Source organism: Electrona antarctica, assembly GCF_951216825.1.
Source record: "Electrona antarctica genome assembly, contig: SUPER_22_unloc_1, whole genome shotgun sequence".
Lineage (NCBI taxonomy): Eukaryota > Metazoa > Chordata > Actinopteri > Myctophiformes > Myctophidae > Electrona > Electrona antarctica.
Window position 1 is genome coordinate 393,033 of NW_027638776.1, and position 24,372 is coordinate 417,404.

Genomic DNA, 24,372 nt, shown 5'->3' on the forward strand with positions numbered 1-24,372 from the left:
TGTTTCCGTGGTGCATCCCCTGGGCATGACGCTTGTATGTCAGAGGGACTTCTCCCCCAATCCAACCCATGATGTTTCTGTGGTGCTTCCCCTGGGCATGACGCTTGTATGTCAGAGGGACTTCTCCCCCAATCCAACCCATGATGTTTCTGTGGTGCTTCCCCTGGGCATGACGCTTGTATGTCAGAGGGACTTCTCCCCCAATCCAACCCATGATGTTTCTGTGGTGCTTCCCCTGGGCATGACGCGTGTATGTCAGAGGGACTTCTCCCCCAATCCAACCCATGATGTTTCTGTGGTGCTTCCCCTGGGCATGACGCTTGTATGTCAGAGGGACTTCTCCCCCAATCCAACCCATGATGTTTCTGTGGTGCTTCCCCTGGGCATGACGCGTGTATGTCAGAGGGACTTCTCCCCCAATCCAACCCATGATGTTTCTGTGGTGCTTCCCCTGGGCATGACGCTTGTATGTTAGAGGGACTTCTCCCCCAATCCAACCCATGATGTTTCTGTGGTGCTTCCCCTGGGCATGACGCGTGTATGTCAGAGGGACTTCTCCCCCAATCCAACCCATGATGTTTCTGTGGTGCTTCCCCTGGACATGACGCTGGTATGTCAGAGGGACTTCTCCCCCAATCCAACCCATGATGTTTCTGTGGTGCTTCCCCTGGGCATGACGCTTGTATGTCAGAGGGACTTCTCCCCCAATCCAACCCATGATGTTTCTGTGGTGCTTCCCCTGGGCATGACGCTTGTATGTCAGAGGGACTTCTCCCCCAATCCAACCCATGATGTTTCTGTGGTGCTTCCCCTGGGCATGACGCGTGTATGTCAGAGGGACTTCTCCCCCAATCCAACCCATGATGTTTCTGTGGTGCTTCCCCTGGGCATGACGCTTGTATGTCAGAGGGACTTCTCCCCCAATCCAACCCATGATGTTTCTGTGGTGCTTCCCCTGGGCATGACGCTTGTATGTCAGAGGGACTTCTCCCCCAATCCAACCCATGATGTTTCTGTGGTGCTTCCCCTGGGCATGACGCTGGTATGTCAGAGGGACTTCTCCCCCAATCCAACCCATGATGTTTCTGTGGTGCTTCCCCTGGGCATGACGCGTGTATGTCAGAGGGACTTCTCCCCCAATCCAACCCATGATGTTTCTGTGGTGCTTCCCCTGGGCATGACGCGTGTATGTGAGAGGGACTTCTCCCCCAATCCAACCCATGATGCGGAGTGCCAAGCAGGGAAGCATTAGGGGCCTTGCAAACGGGGAGCGATAAAACGCACCTATAGTTCATTTTAAATGAGACCTGCGTTTTTGCTCGGAGAAGTCGTGGTGCGACAACGCAAGCGTATATTTACGTGAGCGCGGTCCCGTGAATTTGTTTGTCTTTCTTTCTTTTACGCTTGCGTTGTTGCGCCCCTCTTCAACAGACCTGGAGGAGACCTGTGTTGATCCAGACCCTCTTCAACAGACCTGGAGGAGACCTGTGTTGATCCAGACCCTCTTCAACAGACCTGGAGGAGACCTGTGTTGATCCAGACCCTCTTCAACAGACCTGGAGGAGACCTGTGTTGATCCAGACCCTCTTCAACAGACCTGGAGGAGACCTGTGTTGATCCAGACCCTCTTCAACAGACCTGGAGGAGACCTGTGTTGATCCAGACCCTCCTCAACAGACCTGGAGGAGACCTGTGTTGATCCAGACCCTCTTCAACAGACCTGGAGGAGACCTGTGTTGATCCAGACCCTCTTCAACAGACCTGGAGGAGACCTGTGTTGATCCAGACCCTCTTCAACAGACCTGGAGGAGACCTGTGTTGATCCAGACCCTCTTCAACAGACCTGGAGGAGACCTGTGTTGATCCAGACCCTCTTCAACAGACCTGGAGGAGACCTGTGTTGATCCAGGCAACAACACCTGCGTTCCTCGCTTCATGTTTGCAAGGCCCTTTAGGACCCATTTCTATCCTTTTGGTATGAACCCCAACATGCCTGTCTCAGGCCTTTTGGTATGAACCCCAACATGCCTGTCTCAGGGCAGACACTCTAACCACACAAGACCACTTTTTTAAAAAAGATCTTTTTTACTAGGACTAAGGACACGTCTGATCGATAAGTATGGGCCAAACATTCACATTCAACAAGCCTCCACACACACTGGTACATCAAACATAATTATACAACTCAACAGCACTAGGTGTTTTTATTGACCGATTTAAATGGGAATAAAACGGGTTCAAGGGCATGATGCGACAGAGAGATGGAGAGGAGATTGGTTTGGGGAATTCATTCATTAGCTTGTTAAAATGACAGACGGCATGCAGACAGACGGCATGTGATTTGCTAGGGAGGATTGTGGCATGGCTATTAGTTGTACAAAGAAGTGTCTACTAGGGCTTGAAGGAGCACTTGACCCATTTTGAACTGTAGGTTCATATAATTGGTCCTCAGAAAATGCTCATTTATAAAGAGGGCACCATTTCTGTTCACTCTCATTGGTGGGCTTGTGTGTGAACCGTTCCAAAATCAGCCTACCAATGACATTATCGACAGGTATTCCAAGCCAATAGAAACTGCAGCCTGCTGTCTTGTTTTTGGAAAGGTAGTGTGTGGAAATAGCACTCATTGCTCTTGAAATCAATGAAAAGGGTTAAGGTAATCATGTTTGAAATAAATGGTAAATGGTGCATTTATATAGCGCCTTTATCCAAGGCGCTTTGCATAGATTGTGCATTACACCCATTCCCACACACATTCATACACCAATGGAGGCGGAAACCATGCAAGGCACCAACCAGCACATCAGGAACAATTTGGGGTTCAGTGTCTTGCTCAAGGACACTTCGACACTAACTTTGGGGAAGCCCGGGTTCGAACTGGCAACCTTGCGGTTGTCATCCGCCCACTCTACCCCTGAGCCACCGCCGCCGAAATGATTAATCGATTCAACCTGTACACAAGATGTAACAATAAAGTACAACCTTGATCTTATAAAGATCATGAGTGAGGATCAATTATATGGCAGTGGTTCCCAACCTTTTCTTGATCAGGGCCCACTTACGAATGTTGAAAGGGTTCATAGGAGCCCACAGCTTGAGAAGAATGAGAACCAATGGAATATAAAAGGTTGAAAAGAAAATGTTTCCCCCCTGTTAATTGTTTTTGTGCTAATGGTAGCGTGCAGACAGACAGACAGACATACAGAGGCAGGCAGGCAGGCAGGCAGGCAGGCAGGCAGGCAGGCAGGCAGGCAGACTAGAGCTCTTCACAGGCCCTCCGGGAGAAATACCCCAGAGGACTAAATTGTCACAGGTCCATCCGGGTTACATTTTCTCAATTGAAAATGTTTTCGGAACGGGTCGGAATCGGATCAAGTTTCACAGATCCAATTCAGGTTTGGGGCCATTGTTTTTTGGGACCCGTGAAGAGCTCTAAAAGACAGACAGACAGAGCTGGATGCGTGCTGCTCACCAAGGTGTTAGAGTGTACAGACAGACAGACAGAGCTGGATGCTCACCAAGGTGTTAGAGTGTAAGTGCTGTGGAGAGGAGCGCACCAGAGGAGGAAGGCCCCGGACAGGCCCGGTGGTCCCACCACCACCGACACACTGGACGGACGCGCGCACACACACAAGAAATACAAGAAATACTTGTTAGTCAAAGTAGGGATGGGACGATAATGGTTATCGTTTATCGAGATACATTTTTTTTTGTAAACGCTCGCAATAACAAAGATTTCGGTTTATTGTGAAATCGCCCTCCGTCGAATTCAACATTAGGGCGAATTCGCTTTTGCTGAGCTGCAAATTCAGTACCACGTAAACGCTCTATACTTGATGAATCGGACCTGTAAAGATATATTATATAATTCAGTAGCACGTAAACGCTACGGTATAATTATACTTGATGAAACGGACCTGTAAAGATATATTATATAATTCAGTAGCACGTAAACGCTACGGTATAATTATACTTGATGAAACGGACCTGTAAAGAGCACGTTTGGTACACTCTTACTTCACTCCACACAAATCCATTATATAACAGATTATTTTCGCTCCTATGCCACCAAAATGTGGAACGCCCTACCAACAGTCATTAAGACATGCAAATCCCTTGACTCCTTCAAAACCGCTCTCAAAGGGCACCTACGGACGGCTGCAATTAGAAACTGGCCTCCGTAAAATCTGAATCCCCCCCCCCACCGCCCACCCCTTTTTCCCCTCACTGTATGTTTCTTTTCCCTTTTTACCTCCCTTATGATGAATTCCTGTTCTGTTCTTTGACTATATAGAAGTGTCTATTTGTACGTCTCTAAATGTTTTGATGAATTGAACAAGGTGGACCCTCTTGTATACAAGTGTAATGTTTAATTGGGTCGTCCACTCACAGTTAACAGTCTTTGTATTGAGTTTGTGCTTGAAATGTACTGTAATTCTCCAAACTGTTAATAAATATTTCAATCAACCAATCAAAAGATCCACAGATCCACAAGCTCCCAACGTGCTGTGAGCTTGTAGATCGGCTTGTAGATGGGCTGTTTTTGTGTTTTTGGGCGAGCATTCCCCCCCAGAATAGGGATGCTGAGGGTTGAAGTGGTTAACAGAAGTGTCATTTTAGGTTTTCAACCATATTTCGATTATCGCGCTAACATGTTATTTTTCATATCATCCCATCCCGAATACACCACCGTGTCACTTGCCAAAGAGCACAGATCTACAAGCGATGCGTTTGTTAGAAACGTGTAGGTTTGTTCCGGGCAGACGTGAGTGGACAACACCGCCATGCGATGATGGGAGCATACGTTGAGATAAGAGAAAGAATTGCAAAGCAGAGCGCTGCCAACAGACAATAAATGTCCCTTTCATATCGTTTTATTTACCTCCATGTTTCTCTGTCCGTGGAGTGGCAACTTAAAACTATGTGAAAGGGACATTTTATTGTGTGCTGGGCTGGCTGTTCTCTCGTGTTCAGTATAAAATGCACTAGCGAGAGGAGGAGCAATGAGAGAAGGAACATCCCGCGATGTTTCGGACGTGGCCGTTCGGTACAGACTTGGTGTGTTCGCTCCGCAGGAGGAGTCGTGACGATTACTCACCTCAAAATAGTCGCTTATTTTTGTCCCTCGTCCTTTTCCTACAAAACACACCAAGAACAGAAAAACACTTAGTATTGTTGTTACTGCTTTTGCATTTCTTTTAACATAAATGGATAACTGTGAAATCTGGCCACTTGCCAGGGAACTGTACAGTACTAGTTCACCATTTCCCTCCCCCCCGCCAACATTATTGTGGGTTTGCTGTGTCCCGTTACTACTAAAATAGTCCCTTTTACTTCTTTGCTTGTATTGTATTTTGTATAAAAGTTAAATGTTCTTTTCATATACCGATGTTGCTTTCGAAGTTCTCAAATGTAGGAACTGTAATAAAATGTGACCAGATTTGACTGAGAGCCTGCCATCGCGCAAACTCCAGCTTTTCACCATTCTTTCAAAATGATTTAATAGCACAGGCAGACTCTTCACATACTAGAGCATGTCTGAAATAAGTGCCAGAGCTGAAATCGACATGTAAATATGAAATAAATGCTTAAACATGTAGTTATAGGTGTAATGTTATGATTCCCTGCTTTCATATGACATGACAAAACGAAAATTCAAAAACATCCAATGGCAGTCCCTCAGTCAAGTCATGTCTATTGTCTACGTTATTGTCTACATGCAGCACTCACCCTGGTTGCTGTCGTAGCCGTCAGCCTTTCTCTTCCTGCTTCTCTTCTCAGTGGACTTCTCTGGAGTCTGGAGGACCGAGACGGAGAGAGAAAGCACACATCAGCATCAACCAGCGCTGAATCTGCCATCAGGCTCATTGCTATGTCTAGTTCATTGAAAGGGTTAGCCAACAGGCTCATTGCTATGTCTAGTTCATTGAAAGTCACCGACAACACAGAAGGCTGCAGCAAGTCGGGAATGACTGCGAGTCTGGAATAGTACACATGGTTTAAAGCAAAAATATATACAGTATAATCTCCTGACTCGACTGAAAACCTTTCTCAGGCCAAGTCCCAAATCTGTGATTTGAGTGAAAGGAGTGTGTGGCTATAGCATTGTTTCTGTGATTTGAGTGAAAGGAGTGTGTGGCTATAGCATTGTTTAAAAGGAGTGTGTGGCTATAGCATTGTTTAAAAGGAGTGTGTGGCTATAGCATTGTTTAAAAGGAGTGTGTGGCTATAGCATTGTTTAAAAGGAGTGTGTGGCTATAGCATTGTTTAAAAGGAGTGTGTGGCTATAGCATTGTTTAAAAGGAGTGTGTGGCTATAGCATTGTTTCCTAAACAATTAGCACAATGTGTGGAATTATGATGTTTTGTTCATACAGTATGGTTGTAAACCCATGTTCTGCATTCCAACTGAAGAAATCACAGATTGAGACCTTTGCTTTCATGACATATCTCAGACCATGTCATAAAACTAAAGAAATAACAAACAACCGGAAATAGCCTGTCTATGAGCTCACAACACCTTGCAGACACCCTGTAAGTCCACACACCCTCCCAAATACACGGATATTTGGCGCATTCCTCCGCAGATGACAGACAGACAGACAGACAGACAGACAGAGGTCATGTGATGTTTGTGAGTCTACTGACCTCCAGCTCGCGGTCGCTGAGCGAGCCCACGCTGCACAGCGATTGGTTGGACGACTCGTTGTGTGCCTGAGAGAGCAGAGTGAATGACAACAGATGAAGTCAAGCCACTAACTGGCCGAGGCCCAGAATACAACATGGACGCCATCTAAATCACTGCCCCCCCCCCCCCCCCCCCCCCCGCACAAATGATATGTATTTGGCCACAGATCTCCATCTGTAAATATGTTGTTCCAGGGACCCCCCCAGAAGCAAAGGTTTGAGTTAAAAACGCTCGCTCTGAAAGAATATATATACAAAGATTTGCACTAGATTTTCACGATTTTTCAAAAAATAGCAGACCTACAAGCTTGTAGCGCGGCACTCGGTGCCGCGCTACGAGCTTGTAGATCTGCTATTTTTCAATAGCTAAAGTATAACGGTGATGCTTCAAACACCAAAAGGGGTTCCCTTCCCGCCCAGAATGGGTTAAGCATTTGGGGGTTTTGGGTGGAGGTTAGCGGATGCAGACCTTGGCCACCCCGGCTCCAGTGAAGCGGGCCTCCAACAGCTCCTGCCGGCGGGGGTCCAGGCTGATGCTCTGGCTCTGCAGGTCCTCCATCATGCCTGGAAGAGAGGAGAAACACACACTACAGAGATTAAAATAGGGTGCATTTTGCATCCCAAAAAGCAGTTTATAATTAAGGGACGCAATAAAACAACGACCTCTGCATCCACGGGATGCACTACTGTACTGTTTTTTATTCTAGTTTATTTTGCTAGCTTTAGTTATAATAATCATTTCTTCTTCTGTTTTCTACATGAATATAACCACATTATAACCATATAAAATGAAATAAGAGTTAAATGCTGCAATTTGTAAAAAAAAATATGACTCCTAACGTGGTTGAAGTGGGACTCATAAAATGTCCCTGGGACTCATCTAAAATATAAAAAATATTTCACAGGCGAAAACAAAAATGAAAACCAAGCAAAAACTAATGTGCTATGATGACTAAAACTTGACAATTTCAACTAAAAGTTGATAGTGGAGAAGAGATTCCAGCAGAACTAGACGAGTCATTTTACGTGTCTGTAAATAGCAGATCCACAAGCTCAACGTATCACATCGTGACACATTTTGAGCTTGTAGACACAGGACCAATCAAAGGTCATGTCTCACCTAGACACAGGACCAATCAAAGGTCATGTCTCACCTAGACACAGGACCAATCAAAGGTCATGTCTCACCTAGACACAGGACCAATCAAAGGTCATGTCTCACCTAGACACAGGACCAATCAAAGGTCATGTCTCACCTAGACACAGGACCAATCAAAGGTCATGTCTCACCTAGACACAGGACCAATCAAAGTCCATGTCTCACCTAGACACAGGACCAATCAAAGGTCATGTCTCACCTAGTAGACACAGGACCAATCAAAGGTCATGTCTCACCTAGACACAGGGCCAATCAAAGGTCATGTCTCACCTAGTAGACACAGGACCAATCAAAGGACATGTCTCACCTAGACACAGGGCCAATCAAAGCTTCAAGTCAGTCAGACCAAGTGCAGAATCAGACAATTCAAGTCAATTCATCTCTTTACTCTTTACCTGTATCTAGTATTCTGTTTCCGTTTTATATTGCTACTACAACACCTGACTCTACTCACTGCATATATCTTAACACCTCTTATTCCTATAGAGGGTATGTGCATGCTTAAAGTGAATGGCTGAGTACAGCATTGCATTCCCAGGATCCCAGGACCCCCGGAGGGTGACATGATTGCGTCCTTTCTCAATTCAGTGCGTCTAAGGATACAGGATGCAGGCTATTTGCATCACTGAGAGAGTGAAGGATATACAGGCCAACGGGCTCACTATCTACAGCAGTGGTTCCCAGACTTTTTCATGTCAAGGACCCCCAAAATGACACTAATTAGCCCGCGGACCCCCATTCGAAAATATATGCCAAGGACCCTCATAAGAGGAGATTTTTACAGCTCTAGCGGACAGCAGTGATTTTCAACCATTTTCGTTTCAAGGACCCCCAGTTTACCATGCATTAGTCTACGGACCCCCATGTAATGGCATTTCTATCTCTGGGACCCCCATTTAGATTGTAAAATCTGTGTTAGTTTAACTCTGAGAGTACAAATGGAACGAAATGCATTTGGTTCCATTTGTACACTCTCATAAGTTACAGACCCATAAGGGCTCATTTGGTTCCTAACTTATCATTTAGCTGGGGACCCCCTGGAACTCCCTCAAGGACCCCTGGGGGTCCCCGGACCCCACTTTGGGAATCACTGCTCTACAGTAAACAGTACTGTACATCTGCAGATTTGCAGCGGAAGAGATTTGTGTCGTCGTCCTCGTCGTGTCATTCTTTCGCAGGGTGTTTCCCCCTCATCTGATTGTCCTCCAGAGTGTTGTGCAACACAATGACAGCCACAAGAAGAAGGTACAATGGCATGTGAAAGATGTAGTTATATGAAAAGGATCGAATATCCTTGTTCACTTACACTGTTTCTGTTGAGTCCTAATGCTTACGATTCCTATAGATAGGGAGTTCGGGGCGACTGTGGCTCAGGAGGTAGAGCAGGTCGTCCAATGATCCATGGGTCGGCGGTTCGAATCCCGGCTCCTCCTGGCTACATGTCGAAGTGTCCTTGGGCAAGACACTGAACCCCAAATTGCTCCCGATGTGCTGGTTGGTACCTTGCATGGCTTCCGCCGCAATCGGTGTATGAATGGGTGAATGTAATGCACAATCTATGTAAAGCGCCTTGGATAAAGGCGCTATATAAATGCACCATTTACCATTTACCAAATGGACCCTTGCTTGTAGGTCTGTAAAACTTTGAGACTTACAGGTCTGTAACTCCCGAGAGTGTACAAATGGAACCAAATGGACCCGTCCCGGTACAGTACACTCTCTCAGAGTTATTCTGACAAGTGTGATCAAACAGGCTCCAGAAACGGTCCCAAACGTGACGGAACCGATTCCGGTTCCTCGATGTCGGATCTGGCTCCTCCCAGTCCAGATCACAACCTGGCCTACACATGTCATAGGTGAAATGTTTCCACCCAAAAACGATGTAAAAACAAATAAATAAAAATCTAATCTAAAATGCACCTTCTTTCAAGCATCGAGGTTGATTTTTGCACGACCCTGTGCAACAAAGTATAGCATAATGCATAAGTGGAAATGTGGACATATACCATATACAGGTTTAATGTTTGTTTTTAGTTCAATGTTTGTTTTAAAAATCACACCTGTGTGAACTGAGTGGTCTTATATAGCCTGATCAGCTGTGGTCTGACGTAATGTCAGTGACCATAGTAACCATGCTCATTTTTTGGGTCCCACGTACAGGTACACACACGTACAGGTACACACATACATAGATACAGACAAAGCTGGTTGTTGGAGTGGTTTGCACCACTCAAAAACGCCATTGACAATGAAGGGAGAATGTACGTCATCTTGTCCCTCATTACGTCATATTGTCTCTTTGTTAATGGCGTTTAATGTTTGTGTTTTACATCACCATTACATCACCTAATCAACATGAGTTAGACTTTAATATATTAGCGCCCCTCACTTCACACGGGTGTGATTTTGTTAAATTACAAATACGCTTCTCAATTATTAATTCAAAAGGTTATTCGACGGAATAATTAATCACTAAGGAAATCGATAGTTGCAGCCATAGATGAAAAAGCTTCTATTCTCTTAGCATCTCTTAGTAACCTGACTGACACCAACACGAACAAGTACACAGCAGCATTTGGGCTGGCTTTGCTTTCACCTACACATCATTAATTCATTAAACAGTCATAGCTTTCTTTCTAGGAAGTAACTGAACCTTTAACAAATACTACATGTGACACTGTAGTGTAGAGGATTATGAAGCTGTGTGTGTATGTGTGTGTGTGTGTGTGTGTGTGTGTGTGTGTGTGTGTGTGTGTGTGTGTGTGTGTGTGTGTGTGTGTGTACACGCACGCTGCATGCACACACTTGTCTACATGAGATGCTGTTGAGTTTGTACTAAAAGTTAACTCTAAACCCAGTTCTTAGGCTGATAAATCAATAATCATGGGAGTGGTGGTCATGGGCTAGACTCTAGACTAGAGATGGTTCTCAAAGTGGGGTCCGACAGGGCGGGGACCCCCAGTGGGGACCCCCAGTGGTCCTTGAAGGGGTTCCAGCTATACGAAAATAGACGATCCACAAGGAAAAGCACCTCATGATTTGCCTCTAATAATAAGCTACACATCATCTATTTCGAGAAAGCTGTTCTCTTATGGGGGTCCATCCATGGCTGCAGGACCCCCATGGCTGGCAACATCCTTTCAAATGGGGGGATCGAGGGAGGGTCCGTGGACGAAATACATACACATTTTGGGGGGTCCTTGACATGATACAACATGGCAATGTTTGAGAACCACTAGCCTAACTTCTAGCCTTGGATCAAGACGATCAAAGTCAGACTCGATAAAATACATCTTTGATAGTGTTGAAAGAAAGGCTATAGTATGAACTCACCTAAAAGGGAGGTCGACTCGTGTCCAGGTACAGCACAGTCAGAAACCCCCTCTCTCTCTCTCTCTCTCTCCAACTCTCCTCTCCTCTCCTCCTTTATTATGACTCCCAAATCTCTCTCAAAGGATCCTTCCTCGCCGTGTTCAGATCATCACCATCGTGAGCCCCGCCATGATCCGCTGTGTTTTTCCAGACATGGTGGCTGTCCTCTCCTCTCTCTCTCTGATCTGATGTGATTGTGATCTCCTCCTAGGCTGCTAGCTGCGGGCTGCTGTCTCTCTGCTCTGTGCGGCGGCTGCTGGTGGCATCGGGAGGCCGTTGATCCTCGGCCTTTCCTCGGCCCCACCGACCGGGGTGAACACCGCTCCTCTCTGGAGGAGGAGAGGGAGGCCGACCCGAGCCGACCCGTCGCGTTGTGGTGGATGTAGTAGTTGTTGTTTTTCGGTGTGTGACTGCGAATCGTGATCACTATTTAAGAATGACTACAACAACAACAACAGTCACATCCCTGCTTTCTTTCGTTCCCCCGTCCTCTTAACTTTTGATTCGTGTCCGTTTATTTATTATATATCGCGGTACAAAAACACGCACGCATGCCACGATGATCACTGACTGACTGCACCGTGGTGGTGACACCTTTTTTTTGTTAATGTTTTCGTCCCCCGTTACTACTTCACTTCCTCCGGAGTTTTACGATAAAGGGCGGCGATCATGAACCGAACCTCAACCCCCTCCTCTGGGGCGAGTGCTGCCGACTGCTGCTCGCTTTGTGCGGATCATTGGATCCTCAACCTACTGGTGGAATAAAATAAACTACACAATTCCACACACACGCGGTGCAAAATGGACAGCTTTGTGGGAAAAAACTAAACTATTTCAGAAGTGTCAAGTTTGCCTAAAAATGGGTTCGGAATCAGCCTCGCGACAGCATCGCAAAGCCCACCTACCTACATCTACACACCAATGTTTACAACGTTCACTCTCACTGACAACACTCTAGTTGCGAGTACATGTTCTGCCCAGCAGATGGAGCCAGTGCATTACTTTACAATACATACATACACAAGTCCACTGACTGGACCTCTGCATTCTCAACCTTGTTGAGTGGTGCTAGCCACTTCTATGAACAGCTATGTATTATTTGAAGGACCCACGTTATTATTATTATTTTTGATTTAAATATAATAATACATATAATTAAATCTACAATATGAGACTGTACGAGACTGTACAAATATAACGAAATTGACACTAAAAGGTGCCATTGTTACTCCATTTGGTTCCTAACTGCTGTATCACTCTATTCTACTGTATCCCCCATTTAGCTGGGGACGTCCCCCTGAAACCTCCCAGGACCCCATGGCTTTGAACTTTGAACCATTGCTTTGATTCAGTGCTTTTCAACCTTTTTCATACCAAGGCACATTATTTAGGCCCATTATTCATTTGAGCCACGGTCCAACCATTTGATGACATTTTAGCCTCTCAGACCCAAAACGTAGAATATTTTGGTGTCGTTGGATAATATTTTGTCCACAATTCAATGCTGGGAGATAACAGGCAAACGATCAAAATGACAATTCTTCCACATTCTCTAATGTAGACAGTGGACTTCTTGTACATTAAGTAATGCAGATGTTTAACTCTTGAGAGGTCCATTTGGTTTAATTTTACGCTCTCAAGAGTTAAAGATGGTATAGCCTAGGGTTCATTTGGTTACCAACTCTCCATTTAGCCCACTGGTTGTACACCACTGATGGTATAGCCTAGGGTCCTAGATGGTATAGCCTAGGGTTCATTTGGTTACCAACTCTCCATTTAGCCCACTGGTTGTAAACCACTGCTTTAATTGAATACTTCTTCCTACATATTCACTATAAATGATATAAATGTACCGCCTGTTTTGTTTGGAAGACAAATCAATATCCCATTTAAATGTCTCTTGGTCTTCATGTCATTAGGTCAATATCCCATTTAAATGTCTCTTGGTCTTCATGTCATGTGATAAATATCCCATTTAAATGTCTCTTGGTCTTCATGTCATTTATTGTGAGTCATTTGCTCAAATGTTCCATTTACCCATAGCCTAATAAGCCTAATTTATACTTAGTCAAATAGACAGTGTAGCTCACTGAAACGTGATGCTAGTAACACTGATCTGTTGCAGCAATTGTAACTGTTTTTCCCCTCACTGTATATGTCTCTTTTCCCTTTTTACCTCTATGATGAATTCCTGTTCTGTTCTTTGACTATATAGAAGTGTATATTTGTACGTCTCTAAATGTTTTGATGAATTGGACATGGTGGACCCTCTTGCTTGTAAACAAGTGTAATGCTTAATTGGGTCGTCCACTCACAGTTAACAGTCTTTGTATTGAGTTTGTGCTTGAAATGTACTGTAATTCTGCAAACTGTTAATACATACGTCAATCAATCAATCAATCAATCAATCATTTTTAAGTTTAATACGTTTTTAATGTTCTGCCCTGTGAAACACTGCAGGCTTTTTGACAGGATATAACAAAGAAAGCTTTGATTTCAGTCAGTGTAGTTGATCCAGCTTCTTACGATTTGATGACAGGTAGAATTGTGAATGCTTGTGATAAATGGTAAATGGTGCATTTTACATGGTGCTTTACATACCGGTAGATTGTGCATTACATTCACCCATTCATACACCGATGGTGGCGGAAACCATGCAAGGCACCAACCAGCACATCAGGAGCAAGTAGGGGTTCAGTGTCTTGCTCAAGGACACTTCGACACTAACTCTGGGGGAGCCCGGGTTCGAAACTGGCAACCTTGCGGTTCCCATCCAGCCACTCTACCCCTGAGCCACTGCCGCAAGTAGAGTTCACACACACCACAACTGCAACTGCTACTGATCTGATTTTGATTTGACCAACTGCAAACTGCATTGAACATGTTTGAGATGTTTAAAACAGGAACAGGAATATTTGTGGTCTTTGTGGATGTATTGTACATTCTTTTGACTGTGACATTTCTTTTATAATATTTTCAATGTTTGTGCAGTAATCCCTAATAATATATTCAAATTAGAATAAAAAATGTGTAATCCAAGGCCTTATGTTACAATTACAAAAACAATTCTACACTGTCATTTGTATTCAGTAACTGAGTACTTACACAAACCACAGGCATTTGCTTTGCTTAGAGTTCCTACTGCCAACAGAATGATTCACGTTTGATACGAACATCTCATTTAGACCCACTTCAATCATAACAATTATTATTATAATAAAAAATGAGACTTCCCTGGACACAAGAAGTTTACATAATAACAATACAAACTTTATTAAGGCAAAGAAATACGATTGTCAAAAAAAAAACAGAAATTGGAATGTTAAAAGTAAAACATCAAAACATACAGTATTCACTGACTTGACGATGTGCATTAAGTCCATTTGTACAGTATGGGAGGAGCTTAGGAGGTGAGACCTGCCCCGTGAAGGAGCTGTATTTACAACAGCAAGACAAATCTATTAGAAATATCACTGTAAATATGGGGAAAAAAGCCTTTCCATTCAAACACTGTTCTACTGTAAATGTAACCTGACTCCGCCAGATGGGGCAGCAGAGAGTACACTGGGTTCCCCCCTCCTGCTCCCATCTGGGAACTATCAGGCAGACTTGATGCCCGGCCACAAAACGGCCTGGCCAATCAGCAGCAGCTATCCCGCCTCTAGCTACTGTAAATGTACAGATAAATATATTTTGAGAGATGTTATTTGAATACTGCATCTTAACCCCCTTAAACCCTCATTGACCGGGGCCCGCATCACATTGCATCACGTTGTGAGAGCTTGGAGATCTGCTATTTTTTTTGCATAATGTCTACCCACAGCATAGGGACAGTAGTAAATTAAATGGTCTGCATGTCTAAGACCGGGGTTCTCAACGTTTTAGGCCGGGGACCCCCGGAAATGCTTTGGCCCTGGGTCGCGACCCAGGGCACTTTGACACAAACTCAGAAAGAGCCCGGGGCTTGAACTTCGTCTAAACCTGGTCCCCTCCTTTTTTGAGGGGTTTATGTAACCCATTTTTTGTCCCAACACAAACATTAAATGCCATTGACTACGAATGGACAATTTTGAGTAAACACAAACATTGCGTAAACACAGACATTGACGACGAAGGTGAGGAGGACGCAAATTGTAATTGGCCGGAATGTATGAGGATTTACGATACTACGATGATAATAAGAGCGCCCCTCACTTCACACGGGTGTTATTTTCCAAACGCTTGTAAATTGACAATCTTCGCTGTTGTACGGCATACGTAAAGGTGGGCTTAAGTGGTTATCTTATTCCCTGAAGAAGGCCGAAAGGTCGAAACGTTGGTTTCTTTTCAATAAATATACAGCATCGTGGCTACATGTGTGCGGCCTTTTCTTATTTTTACTTAAGTGGTTATCAATCATGCTTGAAAAAAGTGTGTGCATGCGTACATGTGAGCACATACAGTATGGGGTGGTACGGGGGAGGGGGTGGTGTCCTATAGTAGAAGGGTGGGGAACCGTTGGGGGAACCGTTGCTTTGGATTGGCCCTGATTAATGGCCAGAATTCAGCTGCTTCCATCCTTCCATGTTGAACATACCGTTCCATCCTATATCAGAAGATGTGTCTTTACATTTCCACGCAAAACATTATACTCTTCAACCCATTTTGACCTGAGATCAGATTCTAAAAATGTCTTCTACATCCTGACAGTTTTCTGAAAACGCTATGTTTCCATGTCAGTCGTTCTTCGATTTTTCAAAAATAGCAGACCTACAAGCTCGTAGCGCGCCACTCGGTGGCGCGCTACGAGCTTGTAGATCTGCTATTTTTCAATAGCTAAAGCATAACACAATGCTAACACCAAAAGGGGTTCCCGCCCCAAAATGGGTTAAGGAAGCGTTGGTTCTGCACACAGGAAATGGCTTATCTTAGGGGGGGCGTCTGTTCCTTAGAAGACTCTGTTTCTTTTTAGGACAGTGACAGACGGTGCTCTCAAAACCACATCATTATCCATATTGAAATGTCACTTATCTGAAAGTTGGCAGAAAGCATTATCTCACCATAGTCCAAATATAACAGGAAACCACAACAGCTTGATAGGAAGGACATTATGAGCGTGTTACTTTGTATATGTGTGTTTTGCACAACACTATCTGCTTCTGGTCATGAACTAAAGAATGCGTTGGGGATTCCTCCAGTCCAGTTGAGTGGACTATTGGAATTCCCAGTCTCCCATATCGTACGACGTTCAGGCAAAAATCTTTATCGCCGCCAATAGAAGTGGACCGGCGGAAATCCCTTATACAGCATGTCATTGGAATCATTTTTATACATATTTACAGGCACAAATAATTTTTTACATCTTCGTCTAGTGACAGTAGAGACCTGCACATGATCCACAGTGTTCATCTCAAACCATTTGTAACTCTGAGAGTGTAATGTTACATTTGTACACTCTCAGAGTTAGGGGGAGTGTAAGTGATATTTATTTTGTTAAAAATAAGCGGAAACTATCTCGATATTCCGATCATTGAGTGTTTAGTCTATGGCAGGGTCTGTGTGTGTGTGTGTGTGTGTGTGTGTGTGTGTGTGTGTGTGTGTGTGTGTGTGTGTGTGTGTGTGTGTGTGTGTGTCAGTCTCTTGTCCGGAATTAATCTCGCAAACCGCTGGAGAAGCTGGATTTAGTTCAGTTTTAACAAAACAGTTTTTTAATTTTTCGTTTTTCGTTTGTTATATATTATATATATATATAGTTATATATTATATATATACTATATATATATAGTTATATATATTATATATGCTATAATAACCTTGCGCTGGACCGCTTAGTGCCAAACGTTGTATGCACTCTGCACACTGCCAGTATAGGCCACAGAAGTACCTCCACTAATATTATTTTCCACATGTTTTATATATCTAAATATTTAACTTTAACAGAAGTCAATGGGGCCGTGGTCGAGCTGAAACCTCGCCCAGACGCGGCGTCAATACGTCATAGATATGTCATAGATGACAGACATCATGAGAAGTCCGAGATCCACTGAGACACACCGTTCCCTCATAGATCTCGAAATTCACAATGTCCGAGCTTCTTCTTTTTTTGTCCAGCTTTTGGTGTGTGTAACCCACATTTTGTCCTAACACAAACATTGCGTAACACAAACATTGAAGACGAAGGTGATGACGCAAATTCGGATTGGCCGGAATGAGATGAAGTATGATGATGTACGATGATAAGAGCGCCCCTCACTTCACACGGGTGTGATATATATATATATATATATATATATATATATATATATATATATATATTCTTCTTTTTTTACAAAAACACAAAAATCACTTACACCCCATTTAAATGAACACTGTGTGTGTGTTTTTACACTGTATGGTGCCATTCCAGATAGAACCAGCAGAGTCCAGGCCAATGGTCTCTGGTCGTTGGGGAGTGGTTTGTGGGCATCAGTCCTTGCCTCTGTACGTGATGTTTGTGAACGTGGACGTGGCTCCTTTGTACAGAGGGTTGTGTCCCTGCGGAGCAAAATGACAGAACGTCAGTTCAGTCAGACAACTCACGAATAGATTTAACCAATATTTATCATATAATGAGAATACAAGTGTGCATATGATATTTATCTTGGCGTTCGGCTCGGCTGCATTTTCTCCCTGCTCGGCACGATTAAGATTATTCAGAAGGTACCTTGAATTAAGGTACACGAGTATTGGCATCAAAATGCACTTAAAGTACGGGCGTTTTGTAGCACTGTATAACATGCGTATGTGCGTGTGTGCATATGTGCGTGTGTGCATATGTGCGTGTGTGCATACTGTATGTGCGTGTGTGCATATGTGCGTGCCTGTGAGAGGCCACAGTACTACCAGTAAATAAGGCTAATTAGCATCAGTTAATTTCAGAGACCCAGCCCTTCCCTGGGGAGCGCTATGGCTGCCTTTTGTTCTTCTAACAGCATGGTAACAGCATGCCACAAAGAAATAATACAAAACGTGTGTGTGTGTGTGTGTGTGTGCGTGTGTGCGTGTGTGCGTGTGTGCGTGTGTGCGTGCGTGCGTGCGTGCGTGCGTGCGTGCGTGCGTGCGTGCGTGCGTGCGTGCGTGCGTGCGTGTGTGTGTGCTCATGAGATAGACAGACAGACGCATAACACGGCAATTCCTTGAACTCGAAAAGTGTCAACAAAATGGACATATAAGGTTTTTGTTACTCAAAATACATGCTATGTTTCCTCTCCCCCAGGGACCCAAACGTATGGAAATACATTATGAAAAAAATTAAATCTGATGTATTTATTTAGTTTGGAAAATGTTTTAAAAAAACTAAAAGGATATTTACTTGAATTTATAGTGAGAATGAACAGAGGGGGAGGACTGTGGTATATACAGCTCGGGTACATTCATAAAAAAGTCCAACATCAACAACCAGATGGTGTTACATGTTGGCACGGTGACCAGATTTGACTGAGAGCCTGCCATCGGACAACCTCCAGCTTTCCACCAGAGGAGAAAAACTTTATTTTTTATTTTTTATCCAAAATGAGTTAATAGCACAGACAGACTCTTCACATACCAGAGTATGTCTGAAATAAGTGTCAGAGCTCGACAAATGTAAATATGAAATAAATGCTTAATCATCTAGCTAGGTGTAATGTTAGAGACCACAGAAGTCTGTTTTCTGCAAGACATTACTCTATAAGCCATATCTCCAAAACTGGTGGGTCAAACTGAACAACCAATATGTCAATTTGAAGCTATGATTCCCTGGTTTCATATGACATGAATTCCCTCAGTCACATTTGGCCACATATTATTTCCTCACACAGCATTCAGACATCACTTCCCTCAGTCATATATGAGCTACAACCGTAAGTAGCACAAGTAGCAACGAAAGGCAATGTGACAACGCTGGAAATGGTCGTGTAAACACGTCAAAAGAAAGATTATTTTGCCTTCCCCCTTTTTTCCAATTTAGTCGTCATGCCAATGTCCTGTATTCCTCCGCACACTTTACTATTGTTACTGCGTCGTTGGATCCATACCGGCGCACCTGCCAGTGAGGAGCATCCAGTGGGAGGAGGACGCAGTGGCGTTTCCATCCTTACTCCGCCCGCTTCCCTCCCTCGAACACGCTTAGGATTCGAACCCCTAGACTCGATGGTGGACAACGCCCCACCCCTGTGCCACTAGAGAACGTACTCACAGGAAGCATCATTTGATCTGTATACAGCTAGATTCCTGTTCAAACATCTGTCGGATTCCTTCATTTTCTTTCCCAATAAAAAAAAACAACGATATACAGTGTACAGTAAAGCCGTCGCTCACCGTGTCCCACTTGGCCCGAGCTCGCTCCTCCTCGAACTTGGCGAACTCGCGGCGGTCGTGGATGGTGACCAGCAGCTTCCAGATGAGCAGAGCGGCCAGGCCCAGGAACAAGATGGCGCCGGCCACCGACAACAGCACCACCAGGATGTCTGGGCCCTTGGGGCAGTCTGGTGGACAGGAAGAGGAAGGCAAGGCAAGATGAGACTACCTTCAACTCAAGGTTCAAGGAGATTCAAGGTCTTTTTGAGGGGCGCGCTAGGCCCTCCTATATATGCACAGCTTTGTGTGTTTGTGTGTACGAGCCGTGTCCGTGTTTGTAGCACGGTATGTGATGATTTGATTGGCTGAGCACGGAAGGTGATGTATGATGATGTGTGATGGTGATGGCGCTCACTTCACACGAGTGTGATTTTTTTTTAAATTGTCCCATTAACTTACCCAACAATATACAGCTGTTGCAATATTGCAGGCAAAGTGGGCATTTTGCTATAAGTGCTAAAAATCACACCCGTGTGAAGTGAGGGGTGCTCTTATCATCGTATACATTATCATGCACAGTTTCATTCTGGCCAATCACAATTTGTGTCCTCAACTTCGTCATCAACGTTTGTGTTTACACTATGACGTGAAATTTTATGTAATTTGACTATGGCATAAAATGTACACTATGATGTAAATTTCTCCATTCATTGTCAATGGGAATTTAATGTTTGTGTAGGACAAAGTTTGTGAACATAAACTGATTGATTGATTGATAGGATTGATTTATTGATTGAAGTATTTATTAACAGTTTGCAGAATAACAGTACATTTCAAGCACAACTCAATACAAAAAACTGTTAACTGTGAGTGGACGACCCAATAAAGCACTACACTTGTTTACAAGCAGGTCCACCTTGTTCAATTCATCATAACATTTAGAGACGTACAAATATACACTTCTATATAGCGAAATAAACAGGAAATCATCATCATAAAGGAGGTAAAAAGGGGAAAGAAAACATATACAGTGAGGGGGGAAAAGGGGTGGGGGGGGGGGATTCAACTAAAAGCTGGATATACTGTAGGAGGGGCTAGCACCCCTCAAAAATCACACTTGTGTGAAGCGAGCGGCGCTCTTATCATCACACATCATCATCATACCACCAACCAGCCAATCAAATCATCACATTCTGTGTTACAAACACAAAGCTGTGCACAGGAGGGGCTAGCGCCCCTTTAAAAAAAATCACACTTGTGTGAATTGAGTGGCGCTCAATTTGAGTTATCATCATACATCACATTACGTGCTCATACTCAGAAATATAAAGAATACTGTATGTGTGCTTTGGAAAATTGTCAGACAGAATGTAAAGTATACAGGATTATAACATTCACAGTATATCATTATCAGACCTAAATGTACCCTTCAACTTCTTGTTTATTTATCCCCAAAGTGACCGGATATCACAGGTTGGTTGAGAAGCAATTATTACATGTAGTTGGCCCCTCATTTGTAAAAATCACACCCGTGTGACGTGAGGGGCGCTAATATATTAAAGTCTAACTCATGTTGATTATTAGGTGATGTAATGGTGATGTTAAACAAACGGTGCCAACACAAACATTAAACGCCATTAACAATAAAGACACATTATGACGTACATTTTCCCTTCATTGTCAATGTATTTACGAAACAAACATTGAACTAAAGACAAACATTAAACCTGTATAAAGGAGGGGCTAGCGCCCCTCAAAAATAAATGTAGATATGAAATGTAAAAGAAATAAAAATAAAAAACTATATATAAAAATGCCCAATGATCTCCAAATGGTGCATTTATATAGCGCCTTTATCCAAGGCGCTTTACATAGATTGTGCATTACATTCACCCATTCATACACCGATTGCGGCGGAAGCCATGCAAGGTACCAACCAGCACATTGGGAGCAATTTGGGGTTCAGTGTCTTGCCCAAGGACACTTCGACATGTAGACAGGAGGAGCCGGGATTCGAACCCCCGACCCATGGATCATTGGACGACCTGCTCTACCTCCTGAGCCACAGTCGCCCCTGTTCTGGTATAGACCGACATGAGCGCTGATACTAGCAGAGTAAAGGAAAAATAATCGGATAAGCTTTTGCAAGACCCTGTACATTTTACTTTTATTTTCCTTAACTCAATAGTTCAATAACTTATTGAACTCAAATCGTTTTGCCGAACCACCACTCTGTTGGCCTATAAGGGAGAGCGTAGATGATCGTAGACATGTGCAGTGGAGAGCTGGTTTATTTGTATACAAATATACCGGCATACATTTATTTATCCACATTACATAATTAATTATATCTTTCTTTCCTCCCAATTTAGCAAAAATATAAAGTATAGTAAATAATTCATGATCAACAGAACTCAGATACAGTAATGGCAACAACCCATAATCAGATATTGGATTTACAATTTCTTTAAAACGGTGAAATAATAATACATTATATATAAATAATAATAATTAGATCTATTTGATTAGTGATCAGACTTGAGCGCAAGGGGAGTGACCACTTGCACTGAAGGGCGTTATAAGTGAAGTCGAATTTTAGTCGACCTCCTCAATGGTTGGGCCTTGAGAAGTTCCCTGTGCATCCCCAGCGCTGTAGCTTCCGCCTGCGGGCGTTGCGCCTGCTGCGTACACCTTGCTCACGATGGGTCCGCACACCTTCTCCAGCTCTTTGAGCTGATGCTCGTACTCGTCCTTATCGGCCAGCTGGTTGTTCTCCATCCAGGCGATGGCCTGCTCGCACAGCTCGACGACCTTCTTCTGCTCCTCCTCGCTGATCTTCGCCTTCGCCGCGTCCTCCTGCACGGATTTCTTCATTTGATAGGCGTAGGACTCCATGGAGTTCTTGGCCGTCACCCTCTCCCTCTGCACGTCATCCTCGGCCTTGTACGTTTCGGCGTCCTGCACCATCTTCTCGATGTCGTCCTTGCTGAGCCGGCCCTTGTCGTTGGTGATGGTGATGTTGTTCTTTTTGCCCGTGTTCTTATCCAACGCGGACACGTTCAGGATGCCGTTGGCGTCGATGTCAAAGGTGACCTCGATCTGAGGAACACCTCTGGGTGCGGGCGGGAGTCCCGCCAGGTCGAACTTGCCGAGCAGATTGTTGTCCTTGGTCATGCCTCGCTCTCCCTCGTACACCTGGATGTGGACCCCGGGCTGGTTGTCGGAGTACGTGGTGAAGGTCTGGGTTTGTTTGGTGGGGATGGTGGTGTTCCGCTTGATGAGGTTGGTCATGACTCCTCCGGCCGTCTCGATGCCGAGGGACAGAGGTGCCACGTCCAGCAGCAGCAGGTCCTTCACGTTTCCCGACGTGTCGCCCGACAGAATGGCGGCCTGCACGGCGGCCCCGTAAGCCACCGCCTCGTCGGGGTTGATGCTCTTGTTCAGCTCCTTGCCGTTGAAGAAATCCTGCAGGAGTTTCTGTATCTTGGGGATTCTGGTCGAGCCTCCGACCAGGACGACTTCGTGAATGCTTCCCTTGGCCAGTTTGGCATCTCGGATGGCTTTCTCCACGGGCTCCAGTGTTCCCCGGAAGAGGTCCGAGCACAGCTCCTCGAAGCGAGCCCTGGTGATGGAGGTGTAGAAGTCGATGCCCTCGCAAAGAGAGTCGATCTCGATGCTCGCCTGAGAGCTGGAGGACAGGGTCCTCTTGGCCCTCTCGCCAGCCGTGCGCAGCCTCCTCAGAGCTCTCTTGTTCTGGCTGATGTCCTTCTTGTGTTTCCTCTTGAACTCGTCCACAAAGTGGTTGACCACGCGGTTGTCAAAGTCCTCTCCGCCCAGGTGAGTGTCGCCGGCCGTAGACCTCACTTCAAAGATGCCGTCCTCGATCGTCAGGATGGACACGTCGAAGGTGCCCCCGCCCAGGTCAAAGATGAGGATGTTGCGTTCCTCCGACGTGATCTTGTCCAGTCCGTACGCGATGGCGGCCGCAGTCGGCTCATTGATTATTCTCAGTATGTTCAGCCCTGCGATGGTGCCGGCGTCCTTCGTAGCCTGCCTCTGAGAGTCGTTGAAGTAAGCCGGCACTGTGACGACAGCATTGTTCACCTTGTGGCCCAGGTAGGCCTCTGCCACCTCCTTCATCTTCACCAGGACCATGGAGGAGATCTCCTCTGGCATGAAGCATTTGTTCTCCCCCTTGAATTCCACCTGAACTTTGGGCTTTCCTCCGTCACTCACCACTAGAAAGGGCCAGAGCTTCATGTCCGACTGCACCACTGCGTCCTCGAACTTGCGGCCGATGAGTCGCTTGGCGTCAAACACGGTGTTGGTGGGGTTCATGGCCACCTGGTTCTTGGCCGCGTCTCCAATGAGTCTCTCCGTCTGGGTGAACGCCACGTAGCTGGGGGTGGTCCTGTTGCCCTGGTCGTTGGCGATGATTTCGACCTTGCCGTGCTGGTAAACCCCCACACAGGAGTAGGTGGTCCCCAGGTCGATGCCGATGGCGATGCCTCCTCTTGCATCGGACATCTCGAATAACTACCTAAATTTAGACTCGAGCCTCTACAACGCTCTATTTTTAAATAAACACCTAATTACTACTAGCTCTGTACCGTATAACAAATTAAAGCGGCACAAGCTTTTATAAGTGTGACAGTGTGACATCACAGTTAGTTCCGACCTCGCATTGTGATTGGCTGAGAGGCATCGTTTCCAAATAGAGCAATGCTAGTGCAGTACAGGGACGTGCAGAGAGGGTTAGAGGGGCAGGGGCTGACATCCCATAAGAGGGCACTTTTGGACCAAAATAGCGAAAATAGCAGATCTACAAGCTCACAACGCGTCACGCTGCGACGCGTTGAG

The 24,372-nt window shown here is 44.9% G+C and overlaps 3 protein-coding genes across 4 annotated transcripts in view; all 3 read right to left on the reverse strand.

The window, feature by feature from the left end:
* The window catches only part of LOC306916016 (serine/threonine-protein kinase tousled-like 2), a 32,428-nt gene extending 20,321 nt beyond the window's left edge, over positions 1-12,107 (reverse strand). The window contains exons 1-6 of one of the 2 annotated variants that reach the window (XM_079530591.1): positions 11,179-12,107; positions 7,156-7,250; positions 6,648-6,713; positions 5,731-5,797; positions 5,099-5,136; positions 3,519-3,608 (exon numbers count right to left, since the gene is read on the reverse strand). In XM_079530591.1, the coding sequence (XP_079386717.1) occupies positions 3,519-3,608; positions 5,099-5,136; positions 5,731-5,797; positions 6,648-6,713; positions 7,156-7,248 (354 nt within the window). In that variant the 5' untranslated portion in view covers positions 7,249-7,250; positions 11,179-12,107. The remainder of the gene's footprint in view (positions 1-3,518; positions 3,609-5,098; positions 5,137-5,730; positions 5,798-6,647; positions 6,714-7,155; positions 7,251-11,178) is intronic. The other variant, XM_079530592.1, reaches the window with a different exon arrangement.
* A 5,497-nt stretch (positions 12,108-17,604) lies between these two features.
* The window catches only part of LOC306916009 (integrin beta-3-like), a gene marked incomplete at its 5' end in the record, with an annotated part of 89,564 nt that continues 82,796 nt past the window's right edge, over positions 17,605-24,372 (reverse strand). Inside the window, 2 exons of the mRNA XM_079530584.1 lie at positions 17,605-17,730; positions 19,534-19,700. Of these exons, the coding sequence (XP_079386710.1) occupies positions 17,662-17,730; positions 19,534-19,700 (236 nt within the window). The 3' untranslated portion in view covers positions 17,605-17,661. The remainder of the gene's footprint in view (positions 17,731-19,533; positions 19,701-24,372) is intronic.
* On the reverse strand, positions 22,108-24,039 carry LOC306916021 (heat shock 70 kDa protein-like; the record flags this gene model as incomplete). Its single annotated transcript, XM_079530596.1, has 1 exon — positions 22,108-24,039. One exon carries the CDS (start codon positions 24,037-24,039, stop codon positions 22,108-22,110), a length of 1,932 nt encoding a protein of 643 aa, XP_079386722.1.